Raw genomic sequence first — 13,051 nt, forward strand, 5'->3', positions numbered from 1 at the left:
TTGTCTCCTTCATTAGAATGTAAGTTCCTTGAGGGCAGGTACTGTCTGGCTTTTGTCTTTGTTTGTGGCATGTCTATTGTTGCAGTAGTAGGTCCATGACCTTATTTGTAGATGACTTTGATTTGAGTGAGGGAGGGCTGTGCAAGGTCATCAACCTCACTTTCTCCTCCAGAGCCATCTGGGTCCAGTGACCTGATATTCAGCAGGACGACTGGAGATGGCCCAGGATGCATTAAGAGACCCTGGCCCTTTCAGGCTTTTCAGGTTCTCATTTTGAGTGAAGTATCACCCATTCAGTGAATAGGCCTCTTTAAGAAGTTCATCAAGGGATGGCCCCTTTAATCAAAACTCAAAAAAAAAAAATCAAACTGGGTGGGGAAGACCCTCAGGGTTCCTGCCCAAAAGAGAAACAGCTACTATTTAATATTTACATTCACTCTGTGTTAGGAGGGCAGGGACCTGTTGTGCAATCTATGAGCTCCAGAGCAAATTGAGTTTAAGGCTTGGTTTTTGAGAAAAAAATCTAGCCAGTAAACCAGAAGTTAAAGGGGCAGCCATAATAAATGCTCCTTGTGGGGATTGCTTCAAATTCTGCCCTTGGGGACCAAGTCTAAGGTCCCCTTTTCAATCCTTCTCTTCCATGACAACTTTGCAACTTTTGACACCGGTTTTTCTCTCCTCCAAGGGAATGTTTCCATGACACTACTCTTTTCCTGGTTCTCCTCCTCACACTCTAACCACTTTTGGCTCCGCTAACCAAGGTTTGCTTCCTCCTTCCTACTCTCCAAGTGTGAATGACCCCCAAGATCTTTCTTTGGTCTTCTTCTTTTTTTTTTAACCTCTGTCCACAGAATCTCTGAGCTGGAAGGGAGCACAGAGGCCTGAAGCAGCTCATTCCACTTTGGATTAGAATTGTTTATAAACTCTTCCTTTTATCACATCTAAATTTATGTCTTCCCAAACTTCTGCACCTAGTTCAGCCCTCTGGAGTGGAAGAAGTCAACAACTCTTCAAATATTTGAAGACAGCTCTCCCATCCACCCTAAACCTTTGCTCTACTGGGCTAAATGAATCACTGGATCCTTCTCTGGCTTGTTCTCCAATCCCCCCACCATCTTGAATGTGTTCCACTTTGCCAACGTCCTTTATCCAATGTAGAATTCACAAATAGAAAACACACGCCAGATGGGGTCTGAGCAGGGCAAAGGACAGTGGGAAGATCATCATCTTTTCTCTGGACCAGTCAGAGACCAGACTCCAGTGTCTCCATTTTTTCAAATTGGACTTTGGGCAAATGCTAGAAGGATCATGGGTATGAAATACAGTTCTCCAGTCTCAGTTAGGTCAACTGAATGCATTTCTATTAGTGCTTGCTGTGTGTCCAGCAAATAAAGTTTAGAACTTGTAGGATTTAGAGCTGGAGAGAACCCTGGGAATCCTCTACTTCAGCATTCTCTTCTTACAGTCAAGAAAAATGAAACAAGCCCAGAAAGACTAAGGGACTTATTGAAAGTCACTCAGGTAGGAATAATAAAAATATAATTAATAATAACAACCAGTGTTTATTATGGGCTTAAAGGTTTGCAAAGCACTTTATATGATAGTATCTATATAGTAAATTATTGCATATTAGTAATCACATGTTTATATTATATATTAAGTATTATATCGTTTGATCCTCCTGACACCTTGGGAGATAGGTGTTACTATCATGCCCATTTTATAGATGAGAAAAATGAGGCTGAGGAAGATTAGGTGACTTACCCTGAGTCACACAGCTTTTAAGGGTCCAAAGGAGCGTTTAAACTCAGGTGTCCCTAACTTGGAATCCCCTACTCTGTCCATTTTACCTCATAGCTATAAATAGCAGAACCAGGATTTGGACCCAAGTCATCGGGCTGCTAGGTGAGTGCTCTTTCTATATCATTATGTGTTAATGTTGGAAGACTCCTGGGTTTGGAGTCCAGAAGACCTGGGTTCAAGTCCTGACTCAGATATTTACTAGCTGTGTGCCTTTGGGAAAATCACCTAATCTTTTTGAGCCTCATTTTCCTCATCTGTGCAACGGAATAATGCTTATGCTATCGATAGAGTTCTAGAGAATAACAGCTGTTCTACTAATAGCTAATGTTTACTTGGTGTTTCAAGATTGGCAAAGTGCTTTACAAAATTTTAGTTCATTGGATCCCTAAAACAACCCTGTGAGAGGAGTGCTAGCTATAATTATCTTCACTTTTACAGAGGAGTAAACTGAGGCAAACAGGTTAAGTGCCTTGCCCAGGGTCACACAGCTAATAATTGTCTGAGGCCAGATTTGAACTCCTGACTCCAGGCTCAGCTCTCCATCCATTCCACTATATTTTTTTTAAATTAACTATAACAAATGTTGTTAGAATTAAATGATCATCTGCAGCCCATTTCCTGGGAATGGAGGATATTCTCCCTGGGTCTCTCAATCTGGTTCTACAGGAGTGTAGCAGCCATAGGGGCAGATAGCACAGGGCAGAAAGATGCTGAGAATCAGAAAAAAGTGTTCTTGAATCTTAAATCAAGCTGTAAAGGGCTTTTCCTTCCATCAAATTCAATGAAACAAACATTTATTAATTTTTATGTTATATTAATATATGAAATATAATAAATTAATTACTCTATTTGAGGCATCATGTTGGTAATATAAGGAAAAAATGTTAACAGTCCCTGCCCTCAAGAAAATTCCATTCCACTGGAGTGATGACACGACAAGGACATGGACGAATGATATGGACGTGGTAATTTGAGGCCAGAGTCCTAAGAGGGAGGGAGCTAGGGCTGGGCTTCCTAGGGAAGGGGCAGCACTTGAGTTGGGCTGAGAAGGCAGCTACTGATTCTATAGGGAAGAGGGGAGGAGGAAGGACTTCTTGGCATTGGGGGTAGTCTACGGGAGATGGAAGATGGAATGCCAATTTAAGGGAATAGGGAGGAGGTCAGCTTGGCTGGAATCTAGAGCTGTGAAAAAAGAAGTAGTTGGTGGGGCATCTAGGTGATGCAGTGGATAGAGTACCAGCCCTGGAGTCAGAGTTCAAATCTGGCCTCAGACAATTGACACTTATTAGCTGTGTGACCCTGGGCAAGTCACTTAACCCTGATTGCCTAGCCACCCCCCACCAAAAAAAAAGAATGGGAAATTAGCCTGGTTCTACTATGTTACGGAAATGCTTGTTTCATTTAAATACAGAATGAAAAAAAAAGCCTAGGAAGAAAAATGGGAACTATATTGTAGAGGGCTTTGAATGCCATGCTGAAGGTTTTGTTATTTTATTCTTGAGGCAGTGGGAGCTGCTGAAGACTTTTGAGAAGGGTTGGGCTAGACCAAGGCATCACTGACCACAGGGTCTAGCCTCAGACAGAAATAAGCAGCACATTCTGACTTTGCAGCTCATCTCTGGCCCAGAACTGGGAAAGGCTATCCAGAGTATGCCCACTCACTTGTTGCATCCTATGCCCACTTACCTGCCATCTCATTGGGTCATCCCTTGGCTCTTCCACAGCCAGGTAGGGCAGCTCAGGTGAGGCTCTTCCCCTGAAGGTTGCTCGGTGACCTGTCCTCTCTGCCCAAGCCTGCAGGCCCCCTCCAGGCATATTCAAGGACTGGCTGGCAAATGTTCTGGGCAGACTTCGCTCCTCGTCACTGCCCAGGTCTGAGGTGTCAAGGCTGAGTCTGGTGGGGAGAAAGCAATGAATTGTGATGGGTCATGCACACCCTCCCTACTCTGCATCTGCGCAGCCATCAACCTCAGAGCTTTAACTAGGGATTTTGGTATCTGTGGCAAGCACCACAAACCAGGTCGAGGGCAAGCAGGAAGAAGTTTACAGTTTGTCAGGGATGGAAGAGTTGGGGGAAGAAGGGAGGAGAAGGCCCATGGACTCACTCCCCTTTAGGAAATGAACAGTTTATCCCAGAAAGAAACACACTGGCATCTCTGGGCCCACATGGGAATATTTGGCCAAGTTTAGGGTCAGGAATGTGGCCAGGGCCCAACCAAGTCACAGATTTGAGAGACTGAACAATTAAAGAGAATGAGGAGGAGGTTGTGAGAGAGAAAACATGTCCATAGTGGATGAAGTCTGGGCTTCCCTCTATCCCACTCTGTAGGTAGTCTGCTTCAAGGCAAGGTCATCATGAGATGACCTTAGCCCATCACAAGACAGTGAGATGGAGAGGAAGAAAAATGAGGAGATGAAGGGGAGGGAGGGGAAGATAAGGAAGGGAAGAGAGAGAAGAGGAAGGAATGGAGGAGGGTAAAGGAAGGGAAAGGAAGGGAGGGAAGGGAAGGAGACTAAGAGAAAACATGGCTAGGAAAGAAAGAGGGAGAGGAGAGAAGGGAAAATAGTAGATGAGAAGAGTACAGAAGAAAAGGAAGGAAAAAAAATGAGGAGCGAGAGGAAATTGTGTTGCGGTTTGCCCTTTGTTCTCAAAGAGGACCATGACATCACGACTTCCAAGTAAATTGGATTTCAGTGAGGGAGGGCTGTGTAAAATCACCAGCCTTACTTCCTCCTCTGGAGCCATCTGGGTTCAGTGGAAAGCAGACCAGGATGACTGGAGATGGGATGCAGTGGGAGACCTGGGCCTTTTTAAGCTAAGGTCTTCTGAGGCAACACCCATTCAGTGATTAAGTATGTTCAAGAAATGAACCAAGGGATGGCCCCTTTAATAAAAAAAGAAACTCAAACTGGGAGGGAAAGAACCTCAGGGTTTCTGGCCAAAAGAGATAACAATTACTTTTTGATTCACTCTGGTGAGGCCCAAACAACAATCATTAAGTAGTGTTGGATAGGGATACTTTGTTGGCCAATCAATGAGAGCCAGAGTAGATGCGGTTTAAGGCATGGGCTTTAAGAAAGAAATTTAGCCAGCAAACCCCAAGATGTCTAGGTAGATTTCAGCCTTCAAAATTTACCTTCCCTTGCTAGAGTGTTCCTCAGGTAAAGGCATGATATCCCATGTGAGGAGAGGAGAGGAGAAGAGAGAAGATGGGGGAGAGGAGAGGAGAGGAAATTGGAGTGGGCAGGGAACACAGAGAGAAAGGAGAAGAGAGGAGAGGAGTCGCCCAACTGGAACTGGTTCTCAGTGGGCAGCTCAGAATACTCACAGGTTGTGGTTTGTCCTTCCTTCTGGAAGAGGACCATGACATCAGGGAGGTGGTGCCATGACTTGCAAGTGAATTGGATTTCAGTGAGGGAGGGCTGTGCCAAGTCACCAGCCTCACTTTCTTCTCCAGAGCCACCTTTTTTTTTTTTTTATTAAAGGGGCCATCTCTTAGCTCACTTTTTAAACAGCCCTAATCACTAAATGGGTGTTGCCTCAGTTAAAGTGAGAATTCAGAAAGATCTTAGCTTAAAAAGGCCAAGGTCCTCCACTGTGTCCTGGGCCATCTCCAGTCCTCCTGATCTGTATCTTGCCACTGGACCCAGATGGCTGCAGAGGAGAAAGTGAGGTTGGTGACTTTGCACAGTCCTCCCACACTGAAATCCAATTCACTTGCAAGTCATGGCATCACCACCCTGATTTCATGGTCCTCTTCGAGAGCGAAGGGCAAACCACAACCTGTGAAGAGAGGGAATAGGAGAAACAGGAGAGGGGAAACAAAGGAGAATAAATGAATGAGTCGGATTATCTGGTCAAGGTGCTCTCAGTCCCTTCCCCTCCCTGGTGGCAGTGCCCAAGATTCCCCTCCCACCCCCACCTCACTCTGGTGATGCCTGACCTCCTTTCCATATCTAAGGGAGACAGAGGCCTCTCCCAGCTGTGTCTCCGAGATGTGGTCATTGAATGGACCAATATGGGAAAGGGCTCGGCTCCTCGGTCCCCAGGACTGAGGCCATTGGGGCTCTGAAGGAAGTAGCCAGATTCCTGGAGCTGCGGGGCTACAAGTTCCCCTGATGGCTTCTCCTGTGACCAGGAGGCCGGAGGGATGCATGATGTCATCTCCACAGGTGGAACATAGCCCAGGTCCCTGTAGTATTCTGTGCCCTGGAGAGCCATGTCTATTGAGAGAAGATCCTCAGTGCTGCTGTGTGTGTCTTCCAACTCTGGCACAGAACCAGCCTCCTGCCAGAGAAAGAGAAGAAACTGGTTACAGATCTGGCTGAGGCCTCAGCACCACCCCTGTCCCCCCAATGCCTGCGGCAGCTCCCCCAGCCATTCTAGACCCTAGTCCCTTGGTCTGGGAGCAGCATTGGATTCTAGGGTTTGAAAGGGGAGTGTCTTTCACAAGAGGCAACCACGGCATTGGTGAACACTGGACTGGGAGTATGGAAGACCTGAGTTCAAATCGTACCTCAGACACTTTCCACCTGTTTGAGACTGAGCAAGTCACTGTGGGCAGCTAGATAGTGGTATAGTAGACAGAGTGCCTGGCCTGGAGTCAGGAAGACCCGAGTTCATATCCACCCTCAAATGCTTACTTGCTGTGTGACCCTGGGCAAGTCTTGTAGCTTTGTCTACTTTTTCTTTATCTATAAAATGGGGATAATAGCCCCTACCTCCAAGATTTGTGAGGTTAAAATGTATGCATAGCTCTGCGCACACCTTAAAAGTTCTTCTAAAAATTTTTAAAGTTTATTTTACTTTTCATTTATGGAATTAAACAAGCTATTCCATTACAGAGTACAATAAAAAAAAAAGATGATTGCACATGAAAATGCAAGTTCTATATAAATGCTAGTTATAATAATTCATTATGATCATAAATAATTATTATAAATACCTTCCACAGGCTCCTTGGATCATAGATTTAGAATGGAAGGAACCTTGGAGGTCATTGATCCCCTTACAGAAGAGGAAACTGAAACAAATGGTTAAATGACTTGCGCAAGGTCACACAGCAGGTAAGTATCTAAGGTCACATCTGAACTCAGATCTTCTTAACTCAAGGCCTGGCGTTCTATCCACTGCACCACCTAGTCGCCCTGTACGAATGTTACATAGCACTTTTGTGTATTCATATATATATGGCATGTATATATGTGCAACACTGCAGACTTTTAAGTGACAGACGAATATGACCTATTAAGACAGATATATGAGCAAGTACATACTTATATGTATATGTGAATCTGTATAACCATGAACATGCAGGAATGCGTGTATATTCACACACATGTGGATTGTAAGTTACATGTGTATATGGGCCCATGTGCGCACATGCCTACGTTTGCACAGGCTCTGACTGTTGAATGCGTGGGTTTGGAGGTCTGTGTGTCTGTTTGTGTCTGGGTGTCTGTGCATCCACGCAAAGCTGTTTTTGCTGCCAGAGGCTGAAGCAGTTTCCTGGTTTCCCGAATCCCCTCGACTCCTCTGGTTTTCATTTTCTTGGAAACATAAACATGTCAGGACATTGTGAACTCCTCTGCTGGAGGCCAGCAGAGCTTTGGCAGCAAACAGACTCAGGCTCCTTCCCACCCTCCAGTCTGGGCTACATCAGCCACAGACTACAGAGCTGATCCTAGAGCCTGGAGCCCAGATCTCAGCCCAGGCCAGAGTCCGGAGCTCAGAACCGGAATCCGGTGCTCCGTGCTCAGCCTAGCACCCAGTGCTCAAGTTCTCTGACCTCACCCAGCCTCGAACTTTCCCAGACAAAGGGTTTGTGGTACAGAATAGAGCCCAAAGTGCTATACTGGAACTCAGAAGACCTGGGTTCTAATCCCAGACCTCCTACTGACTTGCTTGAGGAGCTGCTTGTTTCCTTGAGGGCGGATGCTATCTCATGTTGACATTTGTGCCCTCAGACTTGGCACAGTACCTAGCACTCCATCTCCCATTTCTGGGTATTTTCCCCAGCCGTCCCCTTGCCTGAAATGCTCTTGCTCCTCATCTCTGCCTCCTGGCTTCCTTCAAGTCTCAGCTAAAATTTCTGCAAGAAGTCTTTCATCCCCTAATGGGAGTGCCTTCCATCTATCGATTATCTCTGATTTATCTTACACACAGCTTGTTTGCACATAGGTGTTTGCATGTTGCCTCCCCATTAGACTGGGAGCTCCTTGAGGGCAGGAACTGTCTTTTGCCTCTCTTTGTATCCCCAGCACTTAGCACAGTGCCTGGCACATATATAAAGCACCTAATGTATCCTTTGATATTTGATTGATTAAATAACAGTTTAATTAATACTTGTCGATTGATTGCTCTGTGACTAGACTAGGTACATCTGTCTCTTTCTGGGCCTCTGTGCCTGCCATTTGCAAAATGGGGAGTTGGACTCAATGGTCTCTAAGGTCCTCCCCAATACTGGGAGGCTGCAATTGTCCAGTACAATGCAAGCTCCTTGAGGGTAAGAACTATTGTCTTTGTATACTCAGTAACTGGCAAGATGCTTGGCACATAGTAGGTGTTTGGTAAACTCTTGTTGAGTTAAATTGAATTGCTTTACTAGTTCTGTCCTGCCTGAAGGCCTGGCGCCAAAGATCTGCATCAGTCCTAGGGCAGTGCCTAGGTTCAGAGGAGGCCAAATGCTGGTCAGCACCAGGGGTTTATGGGTTAGCCCTGTCAGAGAGAGAGTCCAGTGTGACTAGAGCAATCTAAGCCCTTTCCCCCACCCCCCCAGACATCTTTTTCTGACTCTTCTGGCCTTGCCACTTTTCCAGCCTTGCCACTCCCTGGCTCCTCCAGTTCCTCGCTTGCCATTATTCAGAGCTTCTGCCTAATCCTGGATATCTGGAGACTCACAACTCTTCTAGATTCCTTCAATGCCCTTTTCCTTATCCCCTCAGACCCTAAAGTCTGAACATCCCAGGGCACCCTCCCCAGACACTTACCTGTTCCCCAGCCATGGCAGAGAATAGGGCATGGCTGTCAGCTTTTAGGGACACCGGGAGGGAATGAGGACTGCCATCTGAGGGTGGGTCGCAGGCCTTGCCCTCAGAGCCTGTGGATAGAGAAAGAAGCAGGAGATGTCAGCAGAGGAAGGAGCCAGAGAGGCTGCAGAGTGTGGAGAATTCTGGTCAGATGATCTTTTCAGTTCTGAATCAATCATCCTCCTGCCTCCTCCCTCTGCCTCTGGGCATTGACACAGATTGTCCCCTAGACCTAGAACACACTTCTTCCTGTTTTTTTCCCTTCAAAGATCAGCTCAGGCACCACCTCCTCCAGGAAGCCCTCCTTCCTTGATGACCTACAATCTCTCTTGATTATTTCCCACCACCTCCATTCTTTTTGTCTTTTCTCCCACTCCCATTCAATTATCAGCTCAGAACCATAGAATCCCAGGGTTGGATGGGACTTCAGAAGTTATCTAATCCAGTCCATAACAGTGCAGAAATCTCCTCTACAACAAAAAGTCATCCAATTTCTGCTCAAAACCTTCAGTGATGGGGAGCTCACTACCTCCAGACAGGATCCATTCTGATTTTGGAAAGTTCTAATTTTTCTTTTTTTAATCTAGATAAAGTCTGCCACTCTGCAACCCCTTCTCTTGACTGTGTCTCTGGAGCCAAGAACATATCTGATCCTTCTTCTACATTGAGCTTCTCCTGGGTCTTCCCTTATCCAAGAAAAAAACAAATCTTTAGTTCCTTGAGAGTAGGGACTATGGTACCTCTTTCTTTATCTCCGAGTGCCCAGTATACATTAAGTTCTTTAAAAATGTTTACTCAGTTGAGCTGACTGGTGTTTCTCACAGTCTTTTCTTTCTGTTCCCACACATACCTCCCTATTTCAGCTCACAGACCACAGACAGAAATAGTGAAGATTGGGTTTGTGAGGGAAAGAAAATGAGTTCTATTCTAGGGGCACCTAGGTGGTGCAGTGGATAGACTGCCAGTCCTGGAGTCAGGAAGACCTGAGTTCAAATCTGGTACCAGATACTAGTTGTGTGACCCTGGGCAAGTCACTTCACCCTGTTTGCCTCAGTTTCCTCATCTGTAAAATGATATGGAGAAGGAAACAGCAAACAAATCCAGTATCTTTGCCAGAGAAACCTCAAGTGGGATTGAGGAAAGTCTGACATGACTGAAATGACTGAACAACAACATTTTGGGCATACATTGAACTTGAAATGCCTGCAGTACCTATAGGTGGAGACATTCAATAGGCAGTTGGACATGAAAGACCAAAGCTCAGGAGACATATGTGTGAAGACTGGGTCTGTAGATTTGGGAGTCATCTGTATAGAGATGAAATTTGTAGCCATGGGAGATCGATCACCAATGGGGAGTGTAGAAAGAGAGATGAGAAAAGGGGTGAGAACCTTGTGTATGCTCATGGTTAGTGAGTAGCAACATGGGTGCTGTTATTTCAAAAGAAACTGAGAGATAGGTCGGAAAAGAACCAGCAGGAGAGAGCATCCAGGAGGAGGAGAGTCAGTGGCATTAAACCCTACCAAGAGGTCAACTGTTAGCTTTAGTAGCAAAGAGATCATTTGTTGGCAGCATTAAAAAGAAAAAGACTCGACTCTAGAGGTCTGGTCAAAATAATGATAACCATGAGATAAAGAATGCTACCCACCTCCAGCTAGAGAGGTGATGGACTGAAAATGCAAAATGAGACATACAGTTTTGGTCATGGCCAATGTCTCTTTACTTTGCTGGACTATGCATATTAGTTATGAGGGTTTTGCTCTTCTTCATTTTATTGTTCAATGGGGGAAGGGTTGAGAGAGATAATACATGCTTGCAAAAAAACGTAAAAAATAAATTTTAAAAGATATCATTAGTTACTTTGGAGAAAACAATTTCAACAAACATTTATTAAGAACTTATTATGTGCCAGGCAAAGCAACGTCAACAAATACATCAAGTCAACATTTATTAACTACTTACTAGGTGCCAGGCTCTGTGCTAAGCACTGAGAATGAAAACATAAGCTAAAAGAAAGACAGTCCTTGCCCTTGAGCAGCTTCTATTCTAATGGAATTCTAACATAAATTCTCATTTTAACATAAAAAGGAACTGGAAAAGGGTGGGGTGGAGAAGACACCCAAGGGACTGCTAGGTGGAGAAGTCCAGAGATTCAGGAGAGCAATGAAGGAGTGAGTGTGGCTGGCCTGGGAATTTCTTCAAAATGGAGGATCTGGGAGGAACTTAGCAATTGGAGGCAAAGGTAGAGGGATGTTTCAGGGTGAGAAGGCTTGTGGTATATTTCAAAGTCTAGAGAGTCAGTGAGTGGGAAGTGAGAAAGTGGAAATAAGAGTTTTTCTAGAAGTTAGATTGTGAAAGCTATCGCGTGATAGCTTCAGGTGGTAGGGTCAAGTGACGATTTTTTAAAGCTTATTAGGTTACAGGAAAACAATCAGTGGATAGGGAGAGGTTGAATATTAGAGACAGGGATCCATTGAAGAGGCAAGCTGCTGGAGGGGGTGGAAAGGGATGAGATCAAGGGAAGATGTAGAAAGGTCAGCCTTGCTAAGGAAAAGGATCACATCTTAAAGACTACAACAAAAGAGGAGAGAGTGAGACGAGTTGATGTTGATGGGATTTCAGGTGTAGAATTGGAGAGAGGAGGGTGCTTGCAACAAAGTAGTAGGGGAGATCCTCTTCTGAGAGGGAGTTGGGGAGGAGAGAGGGTGGGAGAAGAGGTCTGAAATACCTGGGAACCTAATCAGGAAGGAATAAAAGGATAAGAAGGTCCCAGCTGAGATTAGATAACAAATTTGTTGTGGTCCCAAACAGCACCAAAATGTTCATTCTAGGGAAGTGTGAGCCAATTAGAGACTTAGAGAAAACTGCAGTTGAGAGTGATCCCAGGTTCCCAATAAAGTTTTGTTTTTGTTTTTGTTTTTTTTTGCTCTGGGGCACTCTTTCACAGGCTTTTACCAGATACAGGGTTCTCCCACGCCTTGAATCCACAGCATCCTGCGGTCATGGAGGTCAAGGAGCCGGGATGGGGACTACAATCCAGTTTAAACCCATGGTCTTAAACCTCTGGTGTTGGGGAGCAGGAGCAGAGTCTGTTAGTTTTCTGGACCTAGTGAAGATATTCTGAGGCAGGAGAGGGGGGGCAAAGAAAAAGACAAAGTGGGATGGGAGGGAGGGAGAAGAGAGAGAGAGAAGGAAAATGAGAGAAGAGAGACAAAGGGTGAGCTTTGGGGATGGAGAGGAAAAATAGAAAGAAAGAAACTTTCTTAAGAAAGAAAGGAAAAAAAGAAACAGGCAGGGGAGAGAGTTTGAGACTGGACTCAGCAGTTAAGGAAACGGAGGAGCCAGGATGTCCCCAGGGCAGGACCATGGAGAGAGGCCACTGTCCCTGGCCAGTCCAGCCCAGAAAGTCCCACAGAGGGATACAGAACTTACCCTTTGGGATTTCACCATCAGTCCTAACCTAACCCCCATATATGGTGCCCCAGAACCCTGAGTCCAGCCAGCTCTGAAGGGCTGGGCAAAGCCTCCAGCAGGGGCTGCTGCCTCCCCTCTTCAGCTGGCCCCTTCCCAGATAACATCGTTATCAGTGCCAGCAATGTAAAGCAGCTCTAAAGAGTTTACAATTTGCTTTACAGATGTTTCCTTACTTAATCCTCCCCAAGTAGAAAGTAGGAAGTAGGCTGGGCCAGGATTAGCATCTCCATTTTGCAGATGAATTGACAGTATTTGAACCCAGGTCTCTGGCCTCCCAGCACACAGTGCTTTCCGCCCTAAAGGTTACTTCTGAAATCTAGTGTGGGGGCTAAGGCCGGCTAGGTATTACATCTCCCATTAGAACCCCTTCTCTGAGCCAGGCCCTGAAAGCCATTGTGGGGTGGGAGACAGCGATCTTTCTTAGCTGTTCCCTGAACTCAAATGGAGGGGAAAGGGGTGCTTCAAGTTAGCCTCAGTGGGAGCTATTAAAGCTAAGAACCCTGGGGAGTAGATTGTTCCAGATTTGAGTGAGTGGGAACATGGGATTGGGGGGGAGGCTGGAGAGAAAAAAAAACAATACAGTTGGATACCCAGTTAACTTTGGTCCCTACCTCATCGTCCCCAAAACAGACTCCGAGTTTTTCCCCACTTTGCTTCCTCAGCTTCACAGAGATATCCCTCATGTCCTCTGCCTCCTTTGTGAAGCCATGTCTTCACCCCACCATCCTCTCCCAAAGTCCAGGGA

General features: G+C 45.6%; 1 protein-coding gene across 1 annotated transcript in view; it reads right to left on the reverse strand.

Annotated features, from left to right (window-relative positions):
• ARHGEF18 (Rho/Rac guanine nucleotide exchange factor 18) overlaps positions 1 to 13,051 on the reverse strand; it is a 111,164-nt gene that overhangs the window by 83,373 nt on the left and 14,740 nt on the right. Inside the window, exons 2-4 of the mRNA XM_036756198.1 lie at positions 8,794 to 8,903; positions 5,748 to 6,091; positions 3,490 to 3,697 (exon numbers count right to left, since the gene is read on the reverse strand). Coding sequence (XP_036612093.1) covers positions 3,490 to 3,697; positions 5,748 to 6,091; positions 8,794 to 8,903 — 662 coding nt within the window. The remainder of the gene's footprint in view (positions 1 to 3,489; positions 3,698 to 5,747; positions 6,092 to 8,793; positions 8,904 to 13,051) is intronic.

Source organism: Trichosurus vulpecula, chromosome 1, assembly GCF_011100635.1.
Source record: "Trichosurus vulpecula isolate mTriVul1 chromosome 1, mTriVul1.pri, whole genome shotgun sequence".
Lineage (NCBI taxonomy): Eukaryota > Metazoa > Chordata > Mammalia > Diprotodontia > Phalangeridae > Trichosurus > Trichosurus vulpecula.